Here is a 23,657-nt window from a genome sequence, read left to right on the forward strand (position 1 = left end):
ATACCTACAACTATTCAAAAAGAATTACAATATTCAGGAAATAAGTTAAAACTGACACCCACCATTCTTTGTATTCCAGAGAGCAAACTCTTTTAATTTTGATATAGGACTTAATTTATTATTTTGAAAAATAAAATAAATGAAAATGAGAAGGACAAAATTATTGGAGCGCTCAACTCTTCTGTTGTAACGCACCCTTTCTGCAGCCCTGAAGGAGTCTCCTACACTTCTAAACTGGCAATCTGGCCCTCTCTACCCGAGCAAACGGCTCCAGCTCTCTTAGGTTTGACGGGCTTCCACTACCCAGCTGTGAAATTTCAGTTGGATTCCGATTAGGATCTTCAGAACATTCCAGTGTTTCCATTTCCACCATGATGTATCACGGCTGGAGGACTCATGGCTGCCTGAGCTTTCTGACACTGGACACTACGTTTTGCTTCAGAATGCTTTGATAATCGTCTGATTTCATTGTGCCCTGCACAGATTCAAAGAGCCCGGTGCCCGAGGCATGGCAGCCCACCCGTAAGAATTAATGAGCCTCCTCCATGTTTCATGTTTTGTCTTTGTAAGCTTTATAAAACTGCTGCCATTTAGTTTCAACAGCCCAAAGGACATTCTCCTAGAGGGGCTTTGTCTTGTCAACATGCCATTTCAGCCAACTCGGGTTTGGCTTTTTTGTGTCTGTCTTTCAGAAGTGGGCTCTTCTGCCATGGAGTCCACTTTCACTCAGACGGTGACAGATGGCCTGCAGCTCAGCTGGAGTTTGTGTTGGAAGGTTTCCTCAGTTCTTTCCCCACCATTCAAACTACCCTTCTGTTCAATCTGGGGTCAAATTTCCTGTTGCGGCCATCATGTCTCAGAGGTTGAGTATGGTCCTGTGGTCCTTACATTTCTGACAATGTGAGCTATCATGGTCACAGAAACGTGAAGCTCTTTGGAGAGGATCTTGTAGCCGTTATCTTGACTATATCCTTCTTCCTGTCCTCCTTAGACAACTCTCTGCTCTTCCATCCCTTGTCTATGCTCAGTGTGAAGCACACATGGACACAACCCAGCTGAGTGAGGACTTTGCTCCATTCACGTAGGCTGAGTGACACCTGTGACTAGTGAGAGGAGTTAGTCTGCCTGACCTGTCACTACAACCCAGTCAGGACTGAATTAACTTTGAAGGGGTCCCAATAATTCAGTCCAGTTGTTTTCATTGTTTTCTTTTTATATAAATGTTATGTTAAATTCTAAATCAAAAGCAAAGCGTCTGCTCTATGGAATAAAGAAAGGCGGATGCCAATTACTGCACAGAAAACTGTGGTCCTGCTTTAAATAGTGGAAGGGTATCAAAAGTGGTGCCCGGCCCAATCTATTTTTAATTATCTATTTGACTTGTAGTGAGGAGCAGACAGTGAGAGGAGGAGGAGGAGGAGGAGGATGCAGCCCAAGAACTACTTGGCTCGAGTTACAAAACAGGAAGGACGTCCCTTGGCTTTTTAAATTTTTTGGCAGCCGCAGATCGAGTCCTTCAGCCTGCACTCATTCATGGAGCCAGGAAGCAACTGTGCACAGGATGCCAGGCCAAAGCCACACACAGCACGCTGTTCACTTTTACTGCTTCATAAACAAAAAAAAATAATATTCTCAGAGTCTTAAGGAAGATGGCATGAATCGTTCATTTCTCGTGTTGTGTATGCTAACCCGGACGGAGTGGTGGCACTGAGGCTCAGGCTTTGCGCCTGCAATGGGGAGGTTCGAATCTCGGATACGCCCGAAGTGATTCCTTGAACAGGGCCCTTAACCTGCAACTGCTGCATCCTGGGTATGACGTTAATCTGCATTCAGTCCTGCAAGCAGGTCCTCCAACATGCAGGGAAAACCCGGGCATTGATGGCAGGACTGGCACTGCAGCCACCATAAAAAAAAAAACTCCCACTGTTCCATCCCATCTGAACTAGTGGGGCGCTGAGGTGTCACCCGTTGCACAACTGCACTCGGGTCCTAATTTGGGATCCTGAGATGGTTCGTCATGTGGCGGGCACAGCAATCCCACTCTATGCTAACCCACCTAGCAGCAGGTGTATGGAATACCCCCAAAAGGCTCTGCCTCTATTTATGTGTGGACAGCAGACCTCCTGTCCCCTGGCACTTTTCAGTCAGAGTGGCATATCTATATTTTTAGATATATCCAGATATCTCAATCCTCCTTTTAACATATAAAGCCTTAAATGGCCGAGGTCCAGCTTACTTGTCTGAACTTATCATGACTTACAAACCAGAGCACACATTGAGATCTCAAGATGCCGGTCTGCTTATGATTCCAAGGATTAATAAAATAACAGTGGGAGGTCGAGCTTTTAGTTACAGGACCCCCTAAACTGTGGAATGGTCTGCCTGCTACTATGAGAGATGCCCCTTCGGTCTCAGCTTTTAAATCCCGGCTGAAGACTCACTACTTCAGTTTAGCACACCCTGACTAGAGCTGCTGATTAACTGTACAGACTGCATCTCTGTTGTTAGTCATTAGCACTAAAACACAAGTAACATGATCATTAGAATTTGTTACTAACCCTCACCTATTCTGTTTCTCTTCTCAGTACTCAAATGTGGCACTTGGTGCCCACTGCCCACCTGCCAAGTTGTTTTGCCTGCCTAAGTAAGTCATCTCTGATGGAGGATTGCAGGAATCATTGGGTAGAGGGGTCCTTTCATCGGATTGGCTGGCCCAGCGATGTCTCAGCAGTGGAATGGCCAATAGGGGGAGGCAGCTTGATGGCCAAAGTCTCCAGGGCTCTGAACAAATCCAAATTGTATTATGGGATATCATCTACTGTTGAATTCTGCTCTATATTTGTAATATTTCAATTGTACTATTATATTGAATGTGAATTATATTAATAATAATAATAATAATAATAATAATATTATATTACGTGAATTTCCCCTTGGGATTAATAAAGTATCTATCTATCTATCTATTGTATTGAGGATGACTGGTGTTCTGTTCTGTGTATTGTGTTGTATTGACCCCCCCACCTTTTTTTTTTTTTTTTTGACACCCACTGCACACCCAGCCAACCTGGAAAGGGGTCTCTCTTTGAATTGCGTTTCCACAGATTTCTTCTAGATCCTTCTGTAGTAAAGCTGACCTTTGCAAAGACCCGATTTTCCCAACCTGCCCTTGGGTTTTGTGCATCATTCCATTAGGCCTCAAGATACAGTAATTGAGGACACAACACGACACACAATGGGCCTCAGACGTCATTGTGGTTTTTAATGCTGTTCACCTGAAACAGAGAGAGACGGTCTACAAAAACCTGTGAGAGTAGAAACACCAGTAAACAAAACGAAGAACCTGCACTGATACAGCGCCTTTCCACACTCGGCACACAACAAACCACCTCAGGATACCAAATTAGGACCCGAGTGCAGTCGTGCAATTGGTGACACCTCAGCACAACACTAGTGTGAATGGTGTGAGGGTTTTTTTACAGTGACTGGAATGCCAAATCCTGCCAACCAAACCCCAAATTTGCCCTGGAAGTTCTACTTACAGCACCAGATGCAGATTAGTTTGTGGCAGATGAAATTTAATGTCAGTAAATGTAAAGAATTACACATAGGAAGTAAAAATGTGAGGTTTGAATACACAATGGGCGGTCGGAAAATCGAGAGTCCACCTTATGAGAAGGATTTAGGAGTCATAGTGGCCTCTAAGCTATCGACTTCCGGGCAGTGTTCAGAAGCCATCAAGAAGGCTAACAGAATGTCAGGTTATATAGCGCCTTGATGTGTGGAGTACAAGTCACAGAAAGTTCTTCTCAAGCTTTATAACACACTGGTGAGGCCTCATCTGGAGTCCTGTGTGCAGTTTGGGTCTCCATAAAGACACAGCAGCACAAGAAAATGTCCAGAGAAGAGCAACTCTGCTGATTATGGGGGGCTGCAGGGGATGAGTGATAAGGAAAGATTCAAAGAGCTGAGCCTTTACAGAAGATGAAGAGGAGACCTGAGTGAAGTGTTTGACATTATGAAGGGAATTAGTGCAGTGGATCGAGATGGTGACTTTAAAACGAGTTCATGAAGAACACGAGGACACAGTTGGAAACTTGTTTAGGGTAAATTTCGCACAAACATTAGGAAGTTTTTCTTTACACAAAGAATGATAGACACTTGGAATAAGCGACCAAGTCGTGTGGTGGACGGTAAGACTCGAGGGACTTTCAAAACTCGACTTGATATTTTTTTGGAAGAAATAAGTGGTCTGTTCTTATCTAGAGTGTTCTAATGTTCTAATGTCGTATTCAGAATGGAGCGACTGCAAGTTAAGAGCCTTACTCAAGGGCCCAACGGAGTGGAATCACTTCTGGCATTTACAGGATTCGAACTGGCAACTGTCCGATCGCTGGTGCAGATCTCCAGTCTCAGAGCCACCACTCTGCCCAAACAAACACAACGAAACACGCTTTAAATGTCTTGTTATTAAGTGAAATCTGAGTTAATGAAAAGACAACAAAAACAGCAATGTCTCAATAACTGTGGAGTGTACAGAACGTTGCTACACAGAGTACGTACTTTGCTGTTTTTATGATGACTGCCCTATAAATCAATAAAGACTCGACACCTGACGCTACCTGCTAGCTTCACCTCAGGGAGGTCTCGTCTCTCAGTCGCTGCACTGCTGCTTTTAACTGTCTACTGGACTGAATTGAAATGTCAGATCCGTTTGTAACGTTCATTATCGGCCTCGGCGTACTTACATGGGTAGTAAACTTTCTTGCCATCAGTTTTGTAAACAACTAAGGTGATAAACTCTCGATTCTGTGCAAAGTCATCCTAGAAAACAAAGAAAGGCATTTTTAGTTCTAACACAGATAGAACATTTTATCTTCAAAATATTTTTCTGCCAGTCCTGTTCTTTTTTTTTTTCTTTTGCTTTGTTATTTCTCCATGCAGGTATTGAAATATAAAGTCTGTTCTGCCCACAAAAGGCTGAGGGCAGCAGGCCCAATGCACACAAGCTATGGTGCACCTTACCGTTCATGATGACAGAGGTGTGACGCAGGGTCTCTACTATACATAAATAATTGTGGGGAAAATGTCTTCTCTTATGTTATTATAATAATAATAATAAGTTGCATTTATAAAGCGCCTTTCACAAACCCAAGGTCGCTTTACATATAAATGGCAAGGAAAAAAAAAAAGATCACACGGAAGACAAAAGTTCATCAAAGAGAAAAGATTTGAGTTGAGATTTAAAGGCAGAAAAAGAGGAGCAAACTCGGAAAGACTGAGGAAGAGGGGCCTGAACACTGAAGGAGCTGCCCCCCAGGGTGGACAGTCTGGTGTGTGGGACAGTAAGGAGACCCGAGAGAGCGACGAGGAGTGTATGGAACGGAGTGAGGTAGAGGGGGGCAAAGGTCATGTAGGGCTTTGAAGGTGAGGAGCAGAATCTTGAATTTAACCCTTGATGGCACCAGTGAAGTTGGGAGAGAGCAGGGGAGACGTGAGCAGAATGCTTTGTGTGGCTGCTGAGTTCTAAATTTGCCTGAGCCTCTGTGTAGATTGTGCAGGGAGGCCGATGAAGAGGGAATAACAGTAATCAATACGAGACGCTTTGAGACAATGAACCAGAGTCTGAGCTTCACTGAAGGACAGAAATGGACAGAGGTGGGCAACGTGTCGGAGAGGACAGAATGATATTTTTGACAGAGACCTAATGTGTAGCTCAAACTTAAGTGATGAATCTGTTAGTGTTACAAATTTACTCTTAATCTATTGAATTAAAAAAGAACATTATTTCTGGGAAGGCTGAAGTACAGACAGGTTTCAAATGTATGCAAAAGTAAGTCCAGAGCCCTCTCACCCATGACAGACCCCTCTACCTTTTATTAACGTCTACTCTTGCCAGGCACTACTACTTCTTCTTCTTCTTCTTCTTCTTCTTTCAGCTGCTCCCGTTAGGGGTTGCCACAGCAGATCATCTTCTTCCATATGTTTCTGTCCTCTGCATCTTGCACTGCTACACCCGTCACCTGCATGTCCTCTCTCACCACATCCATAAACCTTCTCTTAGGCCTTCCTCTTTTCCTCTTCCCTGGCAGCTCTATCCTTAGCACCCTTCTCCCAATATACCCAGCATCTCTCCTCTGTGCATGTCCAATCCAATGCAATCTCGCCTCTCTGACTTTGTCTCCCAACCTGAGCTGACCCTCTAATGTCCTCATTTCTAATCCTGCCCATCCTCGTCACACCCAATGCAAATCTTAACATCTTTAACTCTGCCACCTCCAGCTCTGTCTCCTGTGCCACCGTCTCCAGCCCATATAACATAGCTGGTCTCACCACCGTCTTGTAGACCTTCCCTGTCACTCTTTCTGATACCAGTCTATCACAAATCACTCCTGACACTCTTCACCACTCATTCCACTCTGCCTGCACTCTCTTTTTCACTTCTCTTCCACAATCCTCATTACTCTGTACTGTTGATCCCAAGTATTTAAACTCCTCCACTTTCGCCAACTCCATTTCCTGTATCCTCACCATTCCACTGAACTCCCTCTCATTCACACACATGTATTCTGTCTTGGTGGTCCTACTGACCTTCATTCCTCTCCTCTCCTATCTCCACCTATCCAGGGTCTCCTCCACCTGCTCCCTACTATCGCTACAGATCACAATGTCATCAGCAACCATCACAGTCCAAGGGGACTCCTGTCTAATCTCGTCTGTCAACCTGTCCATCACCATTGTAAATAAGAAAGGGCTCAGAGCCGATCCCTGATGTAATCCCACCTCCGTCACTCCTACTGCAGACCTCACCACGGTCACACTTCCCTCGTACATATCCTGTACAACTCTTACATACTTCTCTGCCACTCCCGACTTCCTCATACAATACTACAGCTCCTCTCGTCACCCTGTCATATGCTTTCTCCAGGTCCACAAAGACGCAATGCAACTCCTTCTGGGCTTTTCTAAAATTCTCCATCAACATCCTTAGAGCAAACATCACATCTGTGGCACTCTTTCCTGGCATGAAACCATCCTGCTGCTCACTAATCATCACCTCACTTCTTCACTGAGCTTCCACTACTCTTTCCCATAACTTCATGCTGTGGCTCATCAGTTTTATCCCCCTGTAGTTATTGCAGTCCTGCACATCTCCCTTATTCTTAAATATCAACCCACCGGTAAACTTCTTCTCCACTCCTCAGGCATCCTCTCACTTTCCAAGATTCCATTAAACAATCTGGTTAAAAACTTCACTGCCATCTCTCCTAAACACTTTCATGCTTCCACAGGTATATCATCTGGACCAACGGCTTTTCCATTCTTCATCCTCTTCATCACTGTCCTTACTTCCTTCTTGCTAATCTGTTGCACTTCCTGATTCACTATCTCCACATCATCCAACCTCTTCTCTCTCTTGTTCTCTTCATTCATCAGCCTCAAGTACTCTTTCCATCTTCTCAACACACTCTCCTCACTTGTGAGTACGTTTCCATCTTTATCCTTTATCACCCTAACCTGCTGCTCATCTTTTCCATCTCGGCCCCTCTCTGTAGCCCACCGGTCCTTTTCTCCCTCCTTAGTGTTCAACCTCTCATACAACTCATCATACGCCTTTTCTTTAGCCTTCGCCACCTCTCTCTTCACCTTGTGCCTTATCTCCTTGTACTCTTGTCTACTTTCTGCATCTCTCTGACTATCCCACTTCTTCTTTGCCATCCTCTTCCTCTGTATACTCTCCTGAACTTCCACATTCCACCACCAGGTTTCCTTTTCCTCCTTTCTCTGTCCAGATGTCACGCCAAGCACCCTTCTTGCTGTCACCCTTACTACATCTGCTATAGTTTCCCTGCTGTCTGGTGACTCTTCACTGCCACCCAGTGCCTGTCTCATCTTCTCCCTGAACTCAACCTTGCAGTCTTCCTTTTTCAACTTCCACCATTTGATCCTTGGCTCTGCCCTCACTCTCTTCCTCTTCTTGATCTCCAACATCATCCTACAGACCACCATCCTATGCTGCTTAACTACACTCTTCCCTGCCATCACTTTGCAGTCTTTAATCTCATTCAGATTGACTCTTCTGCATAGGAGGTCATCTACCTGTGTGCATCTTCCTCCACTCTTGTATGTCACCTTATGTTCTTCCCTCTTCTTAAAATACATATTCACCACAGCCATGTCCATCCTTTTGGCAAAATCCACTATCCTCTGACCTTCTTCATTCCTCTCCTTGACACCATACTTACCCATCACGTCCTCATCTCCACTGTTCCCTTCACCAACATGTCCATTGAAATCCGCTCCAATCACCACTTCTGTCCCTTGGGTACACTGTTCGTCACCTCATCCAACTCACTACAGAAATCTTCTTTCTCACTCATTGCACACCCAACTTGCGGTGCATAAGCACTAACAACATTCATCATCACATCTTTAATTTCCATCTTCACATTCATCACTCTGTCTGACACTCTTTCACCTCTTGACATGCTGTTCCTTCAGAATAACTCCTACTCCATTTCTCCTCCCATCCACACCATGATAGAACAATTTGAACCCCCCTCTGATCCACCTGGCTTTACTCCCCTTCCATTTAGTCTCTTCACACACAATATATCAACCTTCCTTCTCTCCATCATATCTGCTAACTCTCTCCCCTTACCAGTCATATTGCCAACATTCACAGTTCGTACCATCAATTCCACTCTCATTACTTGCCTCCTCTCCTCCTGCCTCCGGACAAGTCTCCCCCCTCTTCTTCCCCTCCTTCTTCTTTGGTCAACAGTAGCCCATTTTCCGCCAGCACCCTGTTGGCTACCAGTACTGGTGGCAGTCATTGTGTTGTTAACCTGGGGCTCGACCGATCTGGTATGGAAATTTTTATTGTTGTTCGCATTTTGCTTTGGCAAAATTTTATACCCTTCCTGACGTAACCCTCCTCATTTATCCGGGCACGAAGAAACACACTGGTTTGTGCATCCCCTGTGGCTGGGTTTACTCTTGCCAGGCACGTTTCTCTCAAATAAATAAAGTGACAATGCCATCATGCATCACTTTTTATTGATCCAAATGATGACAACATAGAAGAAAAATGAAAGGACTCAGCTGTGACAGGCTTTTGGGTAGCAATTTAGCACCCGTTTTCATGCCGCTGGTTTGAGTTTGTGTCGCCTAAGCCTGGTTACTACACCTAGGAGAGGACAGTTTGGTGGCACAGTGGTTAGCTGCCGCATTGATCAAACATGCCAGGTAAGAATGCCACACCTGGATGTTGTCTACAGGTGCAAAGTTGATTTATTTCAGTAATTCCATTCAAAAAGTGAAACTTGTATATTAGATTCATTCATCACACACAGACTGATGTATTTCAAATGTTTATTTCTTTTATTATTGATGATTATGACTGACAACTAATGAAAGTCCCAAATTCAGTATCTCGGAAAATTAGAATATTGTGAAAAGGTTCAATATTGAAGACACCTGGTGCCACACTCTAATCAGCTAATTAACTCCAAACACCTGCAAAAGCCTTTAAATGGTCTCTCAGTCGAGTTCTGTAGGCTACACAATCATGGAGAAGACTGCTGACTTGACAGTTGTCCAAAAGACGACCATTGACACCTTGCACAAGGAGGGCGAGACACAAAAGGTCATTGCTAAAGAGGCTGGCTGTTCACAGAGCTCTGTGTCCAAGCACATTAATAGAGAGGCGAAGGGAAGGACAAGATGTGGTAGAAAAAAGTGGACAAGCAACAGGGATAACCGCACCCTGGAGAGGATTGGGAAACAAAACCCATTCAAAAATGTGGGGGAGATTCACAAAGAGTGGACTGCAGCTGGAGTCAGTGCTTCAAGAACCACCAGGCACAGACGTATGCAAGACATGGGTTTCAGCTGTCGCATTCCTTGTGTCAAGCCACTCTTGATAAAGAGACAGCGTCAGAAGCGTCTCGCCTTTGGACTGCTGCTGAGTGGTCCAAAGTTATGTTCTCTGATGAAAGTAAATTTTGCATTTCCTTTGGAAATCAAGGTCCCAGAGTCTGGAGGAAGAGAGGAGAGGCACAGAATCCACGTTGCGTGAGGTCCAGTGTAAAGTTTCCACAGTCAGTGATGGTTTGGGGTGCCATGTCATCTGCTGTCGTTGGTCCATTGTGTTTTCTGAGGTCCAAGGTCAACGCAGCCGTCTACCAGGAAGTTTTAGAGCACTTCATGCTGCCTGCTGCTGACGAACTTTATGGAGATGCAGATTTCATTTTCCAACAGGACCTGGCACCTGCGCACAGTGCCAAAGCTACCAGTACCTGGTTTAAGGACCATGGTATCCCTGTTCTTGATTGGCCAGCAAACTCGCCTGACCTTAACCCCACAGAAAATCTATTGGGTATTGTGAAGAGGAAGATGCAATACGCCAGAGCCAACAATTCAGAAGAGCTGAAGGCCACTATCAGAGCAACATGGGCTCTCATAACACCTGAGCAGTGCCACAGACTGATCGACTCCATGCCACGCGGCATTGCTGCAGTAATCGAGGCCAAAGGAGCCCCAACTAAATATTGAGTGCTGTACATGCTCATACTTTTCATGTTCATACCTTTCAGTTGGCCAACATTTCTAAAAATCCTTTTTTTGCATTGGTCTTAATTGATATTCTAATTTTCCGAGATACTGAATTTGGGACTTTCATTAGTTGTCAGTTATAATCATCAACATTAAAAGAAATAAACATTTGAAATACATCAGTCTGTGTGTAATGAATGAATCGAATATACAAGTTTCACTTTTTGAATGGAATTACTGAAATAAATCAACTTTGTCATGATATTCTAATTTTATGACCAGCACCTGTATGTGCAGCCTACTTGGTCTTTCTATGACTGTGGGGGTCTCCCTTCTGCACTGGTGAATGTAAACTGGTATTTACTGTGAGATTTGCCTTGTAGTTTGTACTGTTGTATTGTATTTCTGAGGTGGCCATGACAGATTTGTCACCAAGCTCTGTCAAGAGGATTACTTGTGTTCTCTTTTGTAGGTTGCATTTACCTGATTTTTTGACACCCATTGCATACCCAAACTAACTAGAAGGTGGTCTCATTTTTTTCACCCTACAGGTTTTTTAATTTTTTTTTTTTTAAGGTTGGGGGGGCTGTCAAAAAGCAGGGCCTGTTAAAGCCCACTGAGGCATTCCTTGTGTGATTTTTGGGCAATGCAAGAAATAAATGGTTGTTGTGTGCGTGTGATTGGGCCCAGTGATGGACAGACGCCTGTGCAGCTCTGCCTCCTGCCTTGCGCCTGACATTTTTAGAACCCGTTCCAGCTTGTTGAGCTAAAGTGGAAAAATTGCACAAAAAATGAAAGGAAAAGAGAAAGGGAAGGTGAGGGGCAAGCAAAGACTGCAACCTGGAGTTCAGTATTTTGAGCAACAAAACTGTTAGAAATGAAGCAAAAATCAAAGCCAAAAAGAAGAGCAAAGAGTCATTACAGACGTTTCATCGCCACGCCATTATGAAGTCGGTGCACATCTGAGTGGAAACTCTGACAACATATAAACACATGGCTGCACCCGTAACGAAACACAATGGCGGTAAAATGATAAAAATAAAAATAGAAAAATCATTGCATAAAATCATAAACAGCAAATGACATCACAGATGAATTCCATGAATTCAAAAACCCTCAACGAGCACACAAAACCCAGGAATAGTTCTATAAAAAGGCTGAAATAAATTAAAGACAAGAGCCAGGACTGGATAAAGTACGCTTGAGAATGTCAGGCTAGTCCTAAAAGAACCGAATTCCAAAGGCGCTGCCCCCTGCTGGACTCAGTATCTTGTTTATTAAGATTAAGTGGGGAAAAAAGTCCTATCCATTGTAAAATATACCTGCAAATACTACCTTGTCTGTGATGTGCCTGGTGAGCAGGACCCACACTGCTGCCCCTCCTGGAGGGCATTGAACTTCCAGCCTGTACTGGGGATTGTTTGCCAGGCTGTAGGCATCTTTGGCTGGACCGTGCTTTGCATCCCAAGTACTGTGTAAATAAAAAAATAAAATAAAAAGAAGTCACAAACCAAACGACATAAAAAGCAGATTCTATTCCAGTGTTTCTTAACCTTTCTGGTGACAGGACCCACTTTCTTCCCCATTGCAAGGATGTTTGAGATGCACCAATGGAGGCCCCCACTGGTGAATCAAGTGCAATCATAAGAGTTTGTTGCCCCCTAGTGAATTTCGCACAATCGTGGCAGCACTGACCCCCTTGATGAACTGAGCATGCTCATGAGAGTAGGGGTTAGGAGGTTCACGCGAGACAAATCAACAGTACTGGGCTGTCTAGTGAATATAAATGTTCATTTTTAACTAACCCTGACGGACCCCCTGAAGCCCATCCACGTTAAGAACCCCTGCTTTAGAGGATCCACCATTGTCCATGTAGCAAAAAAAAAAGCAAGTCCAATCTGCCTGACTGACCATCGTTCAACTGCACTATAGCAATGAAGCAGAAGCTAGCCAGAAATTATACAGTGGGGGAAAATATGGATTTGAACCCCTGCTGAATTTGTAAGTTTGCTCACTTTACAAAGAAATGACCAGTCTCTCATTTTTATGTTAGTTTCATTTTAATGGCAAGAGACAGAATATCAACTGAATATCCAGTAAAAAACACGTTACAGAAAAGTTATACATTGATGTGCATGTCATTGAGTGAAAGAAGGACTTGATCCCCTACAGCTCAGCCAGAAGTCTGACTCCCACAGATTGGTGATTACAATCAATCAATCAATCAATCACAGATACTCCTGATCTCAACTCGTGATGTGTATGAAGCCCACCTGTCCACAGAATCCATTTCTTCCATTCCAGCCTCTCCACCACCATGGGCAACTCCAAAGAGCTGTCAAAGGACGTCAGGGACAAGGCTGGAATGGGCTACAAGACCACCAGCAAGAAGCTTGGTGAGAAGGAGACAACTGTTGGTGGGATTATTCAGAAATGGAAGAAATATAAAATGACCCTCAGTCGCCCTCGGTCTGGAGCCCCATGCAAGATCTTGCCTCATGGGGTGGTGAGGACGGTCATGAGAAAGGTGAAGGATCAGCACCAAAACTACACGGGAGTAGCTTGTTAATGATCTGAAGGCAGTTGGGACCACCACAGTCACCAAGAACACCACTGGTAACACATTACGCCGTAATGGATTGAAATCTTGCAGCACCCGCAAGGTCCCCCAGTTCAAGAAGGCACATGTACAGGCCTGGATATTCACAGGTAAACTGAAGACAAGCAGCTCCAGACCGAGGGCGACTGAGGGTCATTTTATATTTCTTCCATTGCTGAATAATTCCATAGTACTAGGGTGCTGTACCGTGTTAGCCATTATGAATGTAGAGAAAAGCCAAGCAAAATGACACCTTTTATTGGCTAACTAAAAAGATTACAATATGCAAGCTTTCGAGGCAACTCGGGGCCCCTTCTTCAGGCAAGATGTAATCAACATTTACATCTTGCCTGAAGAAGGGGCCTGAGTTGCCTCGAAAGCTTGCATATTGTAATCTTTCTAGTTAGCCAATAAAAGGTGTCATTTTGCTTGGCTTTTCTCTGAATAATTCCACCAACAGTTGTCACCTTCTCACCAAGCTTCTTGCTGGTGGTCTTGTAGCCCATTGCAGTCTTGTCCCTGGCGTCCTTTGACAGCCCCGGGTGGTGGAGAGGTTGGAATGGAAGACACTGATTCTGTGGACAGGTGGGCTTTATACACATAGCAAGTTGAGATCAGGATTGATTGATTGTAATCAGTGTGCCACATGGACACACAGCCAATCCATGGGCGCCAGAATTCTGGCTGGGTTGTAGTCGATCAAATCCTTATTTCCCTCAATGACAAATCAATTTATAACTTTTATGTCCTGTGTTTTTTCTGGATTTTTGGTTGATATTCTGTTTCTTTGTATGTAAGCAACCTTACAAATTCAGCAGGGGATCAAGCACTGGATTCGGTACAGTCTGCAACCCCTCGATCCTACATACTGTACTGGCCCACCTGAGTGCTGTGGACGACTTCTGACCTTCTACTCAGCACACAGACAGACAGACAGATCCATACCTGACTTTATTAAAATGCAGTCTTCAATATGGTGGGAGATTGCAAAATGACTGCCAGCTTTGAAGGGGAGATCATTTTTGAGCAAAATCACCAGTGGCTGTATAAAATCTGCCAATCTTCAGTTTTACTTAAAAACCTACACGTTCCTGTCCTAACACTGTAGCTCTATGCATTTGCCATTTCTCTGCCAGTTTCGCCATCTGTCTTACCTAATTATTAATGTCTATTTTTAGAACCTTGGAGTCAATTCCTATTAGAGCCATGTCAGGCAGGATCTCCAACGTGCAACACAAACTGGCACCAGTAACACAATATGGTCTGAACATGTGTGAGACGCCGATCTGTCAGACTCGATAATCCCCAACATTTTATGTTGAGTTATGCTTGTCAATTTAGCAGATCTAAGAGTCCGACATTATTTTCTGCACACTTTTACGGGCAGGCCTCTGTGACATTGTCCTGTTGTCTTCTTACTTCTCTTACATTCTATGACATTTTTTCTTTGAGACTTGGGATTTCTGTTTTGGGATTTTGGAACCGGATAGGATAGGGATAGATAGATAGATAGATAGATAGATAGATAGATAGATAGATAGATAGATAGATAGATAGATAGATAGATAGATAGATAGATATGAAAGGCACTATATAACAGATAGATAGATAAGGCACTATAGATAGATAGATAGATAGATAGATAGATAGATAGATAGATAGATAGATAGATAGATAGATAGATAGATAGATAGATAGATAGATAGATAGCGTAGTTGGCAGGATTAGATAGATAGATAGATAGATAGATAGATAGATAGATAGATAGATAGATAGATAGATAGATAGATAGATAGATAGATAGATAGATAGAGTAGTTGGCAGGATTAGATAGATAGATAGATAGATAGATAGATAGATAGATAGATAGATAGATAGATAGATAGATAGATAGATAGATAGATAGATAGATAGATAGCGTAGTTGGCAGGATTAGATAGATAGATAGATAGATAGATAGATAGATAGATAGATAGATAGATAGATAGATAGATAGATAGATAGATAGATAGCGTAGTTGGCAGGATTAGATAGATAGATAGATAGATAGATAGATAGATAGATAGATAGATAGATAGATAGATAGATAGATAGATAGATAGATAGATAGATAGATAGCGTAGTTGGCAGGATTAGATAGATAGATAGATAGATAGATAGATAGATAGATAGATAGATAGATAGATAGATAGATAGATAGATAGATAGATAGATAGATAGATAGATAGCTTTATTAATCCCAAGGGGAAATTCACAATTAACTTCCATTGCTGACTTCTCTTTTGATTTGTGATTTTACTTTAAAGTCACACTTTGTATTTACCATAAAGCCATCTTGTTTGTTCTATGGGCACTGCCACTTTGTGCAGCTGTTACTATGATTGGTTAGGACACGCCCCCTAGAGAGTCACATCACATGACATCACACAAGAGTCACATCACATGACTCCGTGTTCAGTTTTGTCTTTTTCTTTTGTTCTTTCTAGTTTTTCACATTCTTAACTAGTTTTGATTTTGCTTTGCACATTGGGGTTTATTACACCATAGTTTTAATTATTGCCTTTGATCCTTGCTTGTCTAGAGATAAAGATTTCATCTCCAGGTTCTTTATCTACCTTTGCTCTGGTCACCTGCCAGCTTACATTTGTGGCAGAACAGCATCAGTGCTTGGTGTCCATCCATAATGAAATACTGAATGCTGGACCTGACTTGCCACTTTCTTAACACTGTATGTGTGGCGTGTGGCAGGGGGCCCTTGCCTGGCCGGGACCTGGGGAGGGAGCGTATCCAGAGCATTACCTTATTGTATAGCAGGTCCACGGCTCAGATGAAAGGCCAGTTTTTAAACAGATAATCACCGCACTCGTGGTTTAAAGAGGGGACGTGGTAGTGTGGCCGGAGCGGTGCCCGGGCACTTTGTGATGCGGGTGGTCCTCACTTATGTGCACAGGTGAGGAATCGTCCGCATCCGTAACTGATACTGGGAACTGCTTATCGCCACACCTGAACCACGTCTCCATTATATATAGTAGGAGCGCGAGTGCGGAAAGGGGGAGAGGAAAAGAAAAAGTGAACAGAGGTTAGAGGAGAAGAAGGCAGCTGGAAGCGAAGGAGCCCGTGCGTGAGGGAGCAAGCGAGCAAGAGCGGGCTCGCTATAAGAGAGAAGACAGCTGGGCAGTGAGCCCTAGCAGGGTGTTTGGCCGGCACCTGGGGGCAGTCAGTAGTGGTCGCTCCCGCTGAGCGTTAGTGAAGAGCAGGAGTGACCAGAAGGAGGATGGCTCACCACATATGGCTGCAGGAGTCTGGGACTTGGGAAGTGTAAGCCCCAGTGTGAACGCCCTGGTCACTGGGGACCCCACCGGAGCCAAAGATCGGAAAGGTGAACAGACCAGCAGAAGTAAGAGAAGGTCAGCTGCAGGTGGGGCGACTCCCCTGGTGCACAGCCTGGATGGGAGAAGCTGGGGAGTCGCCAGTAGAAAGAAGGCACTGGGCTTTGTTTTAAAAGGACTGCTTCCAGCCATTGTTTTAACCTCGTTTTTAAAAGGATCTATTTATGTGATTTTAACCTCCACATTTTTCACTTGTTTTTTAATGGATTATTTATTTAATGACTGTATGCGACACTGCTCTATTTATTTGAAGCACTTTGCACATTTTGCACCATCCCCTTGCTTCGTTGTTCATGTCTTCACTGTCCAGCTCATCCAGTTACATTACCAACGGTACTGTCGGATTCGAGAGCTCTCCAGAAGCCAGATGGGAGCATAGAGCCGAACCCGCATCGTCACATACCTCCCCCACAGCACTAGGTGGCAGCGCCCCCTGGGTTGCAGTGGTGCATCGGACTCCCGCAAGGCTCCATGGGAGCTGGAGTTTGGAGCAGCCCTGTTGGGTTCCATGGGCACTGCCAGAGGGTGCTGCAGCTGAGCCCTTAATTGCAGCACTGCTGCCAGAAATACGTCAACGAGCACCTGGAGCACTTCTGGGTGCCTTATAAAAGGAGCCAGCAGCCACTACTCTGGGAGGCAGAGTCAGGTGGAAGAGGACAAAGCTTGCCAGGAGGTGGGCGGTGAAGGAAAGAAAAGAAAGCGTTTGGTATAGTTTTGTGCTGTGCTGGAACTGAGCTGTACACGTGGGAAACGGGGGAAGGCGTTTCCCACAGGGGAAAAAATAAAAATGTGTGCCCACGTCTGTCTGTGTCGGGTTTGCCCGGCGGTGTGCCCCCTGGTGGTCCACATATAACAGGTCAAAATGAAATCACACTACCGGTCCACTTGTATCAGAGTGAACATCATATCCCATAAACCTTTACTGTATCTGATTTCCTCTGAACGGAGTACCTGAATTAGAATTCTTACAGTAGGTAACCAGTTATTTGGAATATTCCATCTGGGGAAGTCAAAGCTAAAGGACGCCACCACATGGACACCATTAACTCATTTACTGTACCTGTGAATGCACGAAGATTCCTTGAACAACGCAGGACTCCAGCTCAGGTAGATAACATCGTAGTACTGGCAGAGGTCTTCCCAAGTAATCCAGAACACTCCTGGGTCACAGAAATGTTGAGATATGAAGAAATAAAAATGGGCTTTTTAAGAAGATCAAATAGATAAAAACTTAACTTTAAAATCTACTGTCTTTTCACGCTACTGATCAGGCGATTAGAAGATGCGTTTAGTGGTCAATACGGGTTAGTTGTGGTCATAAATCCCCCATTAACAACCGTTTTTAAGGGTGTGATGGTAATTTGTTGCATTTCGTGCCAACAGATGTTTGAGTAAATTTTCTATTTAATGCACTAGCTGACAAACGGCTTTACTGTGATCCACCTCGATGAGCAGTGCTTTGGGGTTATCTTAACGCTCCGTCGATAACTGCTCATACGACTCACCTGACACAGCAGTGGACAAAAGTTTTGGTAGATGATACAAATGTTGTGTTGTGTAGCTTCAGTTTTTGTGGTGGCAATTCCCATTGTTTTCACATTACTGTGCAGAGTGATCAGATGAATTATTAATTCACTGCAAAGAGCTTGATTAGCATAAAAAGTTCACTTTATCACAAAAACCCATTTTCACTTATTTTGGCCCTGGCACAAAGTGTCCAGCAAGTGCCAGGCCCTTCTCCTCCTGAGGAGTCCGCTACAGCATTGTGTTGTCACCCGTGCACAGCTTGATCAGTATTGGCAGCTGGTGGGTGACAGTGACGTGAAGACTTTTGGACAACGGCCTCGTGTCAAGATAGGGAGCAAAGAAGTCACTTCTTTCCATGCAAAACATTAAGGACAGACTGAAATTCTGCAGGAAGTACAAGGACTGGACAGCAGAAGACTGCAGGCGCAAAGTTATTTTTTCCGATGAATCCTCCTTCCGACAGCTTGGGATATCAGGAAAAATCAATCGTCCAGAGAATGAAAAGGTGAACGCTACCATGAGTCTGGTATCACTGTGCCGACAGTTGAGCATCCTGAGGCAATCCAAGTGTGAGGTTGCTTCTCATCCAAGGGAACACTGCCATAAAGAATGGCATCAAAACGTCCTCCAAGAGCAACTTCTCCCAACAATTCAAGCGCAATCTGGTGATGATCTTTATATTTTCCAGCATGATGGAGCACCAGATCACAAGGCAAAAGTAATAACAAAGTGGCTCGTAGATCATAACATTGAAAGTTTGGACCTGTGGCCAAGAAACTGTTCAGATGTCAATCCCAATGAGAACCTGTGGTCAATTCTCAAAAAGCAGGTGGACAAGCAGTAGCCCACAAATTGCGATGAACTCCAAGCATTAAAATGGCAAGAATGGATCGCTATCAGTCAGGATCTGGCCTAGAAATGGATATCCAGCATGCCAGGGCGAACTGCAGAAGTTATGAAGAAGGACGGTCAACACTGTAAATATGGACTCTTTACATCTCAATTTGATGTATTTTTCAATAAAAGCCTTTGAAACTTACGAAGTGTTTATAATTGTTCTTCAGCATATCATAGAAATGAAAATAATAATCTGAAAATGCGGAAGCAGCTAAGTTTCCAAAATGCAACATTTGTGTCACAGCCAAAACTTTTGGCCACTACTGTACAGTCTGCAGGTCACTTTGAACATTTATATCGAAATCCATGGAGAGGGTGACCATTTATACTGAGAAAAGGGTGGATGAACTTACGATACAAGCGAATGTGGGAGACATGTAAGCTCTCAACTCCTGACCGAAACAAGCGAGTCCCAAAGCGACGATTAGTACGCTTGGCTCACTCACCATTGTCAAATTTCTGTGCAGTCTTTGGATCAAAATTGAGGTACTTGAGCAGTTCTGGAGTCCAACTCTTCTCATCGCGTTCACTAAAGCGGCCTTTCCATCGCAAATGACTCCAGGGGTTTTTGAGTTGAAGAAAACGATATCCCTGAAAGGAAAGGAGCAAAGACATTTAAACTGAATAAAGATTTAAGGAGTAACACAGAACATGGGGAAAGCTGTCTTTGAATCTCCTTGAGCACATCTACTACACTAAGGAACTTCACTGATACTCGAGTTCAATGTACCACTGCTACGTTAAAATTGGATGCAGATATTTATTTTATGTTCCTGTCAGGGAATACGGGGAACAAACAAAATTGGAAATCAGCAATCAAAGTCAAAGGGTATCCTCTGGACAGTCAGCACGTCCTTCTTTTCAGTGACTTTCGTTTTGAAATATTTAGTGAACACCACAGAAGATAAGCCATGCATGGATAACCTAATATTCCAAAGGCGGTGCGTCTCTCCTGTTTTCTAAGCAAATAGAAGTTCAAACAAATGAGGCTGCTGGTTCAGTTCTCATCACTGACAGCTTAGTGAGATTTCTGTCATTTTACCTGCCAGTGCTCACAGTGCGGAAATGCAAAGAGATGTTGGGATAAGTGCATAATGGATTTGGGATAAAGAGATTTGGGTAACTTAAATGCAGCGCACAGTGGACAAGTGATGGTGGCTTTTAGACAAACCGTAGGTGAGAGCAGTCACTTCATTAATGGCCTCAATAACGAGGTGTCCGTAAAATAAAACGCACATTACTCCATGTGTACAGTATGTGCTGCACTGTGGCTTGAATACTAAAGCCAGGCTCTAAATCTGAAATGACAAGAAGTGGAAAGATTCTGAACGCTTCAAATACCACAGATCTCCGCTTCAGGGGATCTCTGTAACTGTGAGTGAAATTCAGCAGAACAGCGCTGATGTGCACTGCAGCTCTGGGCCCCCAGCACTGCTTTTACCTTTGTGTGTTAATTCTATCTCTGGTGTTTTTCCACAATTCTAAAACAATATGCTTATACTACAAAGTATCCAAATGTGGCTGTGCAAATCTTATATGTAAAGCAGACTGGAACAATCTTGTGTTCTTGTGTGTGTGTGTTACCATTCAGTTGTTGATGCTTAGTAACCACAAGGGGCCGCCAGAGAGCCCCAGACACAGCCATACAGGGCACAATAGGAGAATATAAATACAATAAAGAGTTTTTATTCTACAAAGCACATTCCAACAATAAGCCACAATCTTATATATAAAGCAGACTGGAACAATCTTGTGGTCTTGTATGTAAGTTATCAACCAGTTGACGTTTCTGGTGTGCACTGTAAAAGCAACCAACAGTTTTATCATGAAAAATCAATCTGTAGTATTATTCGTTTGTCATTTAATATTTGTTTTTGTTAACTACTAGGGGGCTTTGCCCGCTGCTCGCTTCGCTCACCAACCCCCGTTTTTGTTTTTTCGGATACACACTTTTAAGATTTTTTTTCTTTGAATTTTTGCTATTTCATTAGTTTCACTTTTATTTCAAAACTTCTGTAAAAACAATATTTGGAATCTTTGGAATCCCAATATGCTGAATCTTTTTAATGAGGTCCATGAGACGTGTTTTTAATGACTTTGTACTATAATTCAGGATTGGTTTCTCTGTTTGCAATTTCAGCACAGACATCCATCCATCCATTTTCCAACCCGCTGAATCCGAACACAGGGTCACGGGGGTCTGCTGGAGGCAATCCCAGCCAACACAGGGCACAAGGCAGGGAACCAATCCCGGGCAGGGTGCCAACCCACCGCAGGACACACACAAACACACCCACACACCAAGCACACACCAGGGCCAATTTAGAATCGCCAATCCACCTAACCTGCATGTCTTTGGACTGTGGGAGGAAACCGGAGCGCCCGGAGGAAACCCACGCAGACACGGGGAGAACATGCAAACTCCACGCAGGGAGGACCCGGGAAGTGAACCCGGGTCCCCAGATCTCTCAACTGCGAGGCAGCAGCGCTACCCACTGCGCCACCGTGCCGCCCTCAGCACAGACAGTTAATAATTTTTTTTGCAAAGTAATCAATAAATGCATGTGAGGTAGAACACGTTTCTGAAATTCTCTTGACTTAAACTTCAAAGCCTTACAATATTTACATACTTCTGACATATCACCTGTGTCCATATATTCAATCTCTATTTGCCTTTTTCATTATTTCTCCGAGTAATAATTTCTCTTCTTTTGTGCTAATGCGATCTTTACTTTCTTTTTTTGACATTGTCGTTTTTTTCTGCTTTCATATTCTGTATCTTGCTCTGCATGTGTTTCGCGCCTACATTTTTTTTGAGTCTTTTGAATTCCAGTTTTCATCATCTCTAACCTGCTCTGTATGTATTTGGCCCCCTTGTTTCTATTCTGTCTTTTATTTCTGACCTCGCATTATCCTGCTTTTTTTTAATGACACCTGGTCCGTGGTGATTATTTTCCCTTTCTTGAGTAACAATTTCTGTGTTTGCGCTCCTGCAATCTTTACTTTCTTTTTTTTTATACTTTCTAATTTTCCTACTTTCATATTCTATAACTTTCTCCACATGTGTATTGCACCAACTATGTTTTTTTGAGCCTTTCAAATTCCACTGCTTTCATAATCTCTATCCTGCTCTGCATGTGTATAGCGCCAACGTCCGGATTGGACGTGCTTTTTTTTCAATTCCACTTGTTCCGGGCTGATAATTACTTTCCTTATTTTCTGAATTTGCACCTCGATTATTCTATTTCTTTTTTGTCTCTCCAATGCTTTTGAGTCTCTTTTCTCCACGCTGCTTTCTTCTTCGTATTGTCCTTATACGCTTTATATGCGCTGACAGCCCTGGATCTGTGTGTGCTCAAAGCCAAACCATGACGGAGTATGTTAATCCCCGTGCTGTTATTTGGTTGTAAGTAGGGCATGTCTTGCAAGAATCTCATGTTCTACGTCATCGCGAGATGGTCCTGGGTCAATCTCTTGGCACAAAGTCTCATGTTTAAGGTCCCCGCGAGACGCTCCGTGGCCAATCTCTCTAGTCTCGCGGATCTTTTAAGTGTTCACCTCTCTTGGTAACATCTGTAAACTTAACCATCTTGTTACTTATATTTCTATCTAAATCATTTATATATATTAAAAACAGCAGCGGCCCCAACACTGCCCCCTGCTGGTCACCCCCCTTAACTTCACCCAATTCTGATGAGGTGATCTTTTAAGTGTCTTCCGTGATCTTAACGTGAAGATCACATATCGTAGCCGTATTGTTCCTCTAGAGGATTTTTTTTTATAATAGAGAGATAAGTTCATCTTGAATTATTCTTATTGTAACAATGTTGTAGTGGTAACAGAATTAAATCAACCTATTAATAATATTAATTTAATTGATATTTTTTTTTCCATTGTCAAAAATTGGAAGGGCATCCGGTGTAAAATTTTGCCAAATCAATATGCGGAAAGATAATCTGCTGTAGCGACCCCTAACGGGAGCTGCCAAAAGAAGAAGAAGTAGTTAAAAATGGTCACTGTCTAGATCCATTGGACTAATTCCCTTCATAATTTTAAACACTTCAGTCAGGTCTCCTCTTCATCTCCTGTAAAGGTTCAGCTCTTTTAATCTTTCCTCATCACTCACGCCCTGTAGCCCTGAATCAGCCTGGTCGCTCTTCTCTGGACCTTTTCTTGTGCTGCTATGTCCTTTTTGTAGCCTGGAGACCCAAACTGCACCCCGTACTCCAGATGAGGCCTCACCAGTGTGTTATAAAGCTTGAGCAGAACCTCCTGTGACTTGTACTCCACACATCAAGGCGCTATATAACCTGACATTCTGTTAGCCTTCTTAATGGCTTCTGAACACTGTCTGGAAGTCGATAGCTTAGAGTCCACTGTGACTCCTAAATCCTTCTCATAAGGTCTACTCTCGATTTTCAGACCACCATTGTGTATTCAAACCTCACATTTTTACTTCCTATGTGTAATATTTTACATTTACTGACATTAAATTTCATCTGCCCAAGTCTGTCTGCTGTCCATGTCCTTTTTTGATGATATAATGGATTCCAAATTATCTGCTAATCCACCTCTCTTGGTAACATCTGTAAACTTAACCATCTTGTTACTTATATTTCTATCTAAATCATTGTAGAGAAAAGCCAAGCAAAATGACACCTTTTATTGGCTAACTAGAAAGATTACAA

The 23,657-nt window shown here is 43.3% G+C and overlaps 1 protein-coding gene across 1 annotated transcript in view; it reads right to left on the minus strand.

The window, feature by feature from the left end:
* The window catches only part of capn7 (calpain 7), a 114,396-nt gene that overhangs the window by 21,251 nt on the left and 69,488 nt on the right, over nucleotides 1–23,657 (minus strand). The window contains exons 13-16 of the mRNA XM_028817888.2: nucleotides 19,416–19,560; nucleotides 17,606–17,705; nucleotides 11,893–12,028; nucleotides 4,749–4,824 (exon numbers count right to left, since the gene is read on the minus strand). Coding sequence (XP_028673721.1) covers nucleotides 4,749–4,824; nucleotides 11,893–12,028; nucleotides 17,606–17,705; nucleotides 19,416–19,560 — 457 coding nt within the window. The remainder of the gene's footprint in view (nucleotides 1–4,748; nucleotides 4,825–11,892; nucleotides 12,029–17,605; nucleotides 17,706–19,415; nucleotides 19,561–23,657) is intronic.

The sequence above is a fragment of the Erpetoichthys calabaricus genome, chromosome 13 (genome assembly GCF_900747795.2).
Source record: "Erpetoichthys calabaricus chromosome 13, fErpCal1.3, whole genome shotgun sequence".
Lineage (NCBI taxonomy): Eukaryota > Metazoa > Chordata > Cladistia > Polypteriformes > Polypteridae > Erpetoichthys > Erpetoichthys calabaricus.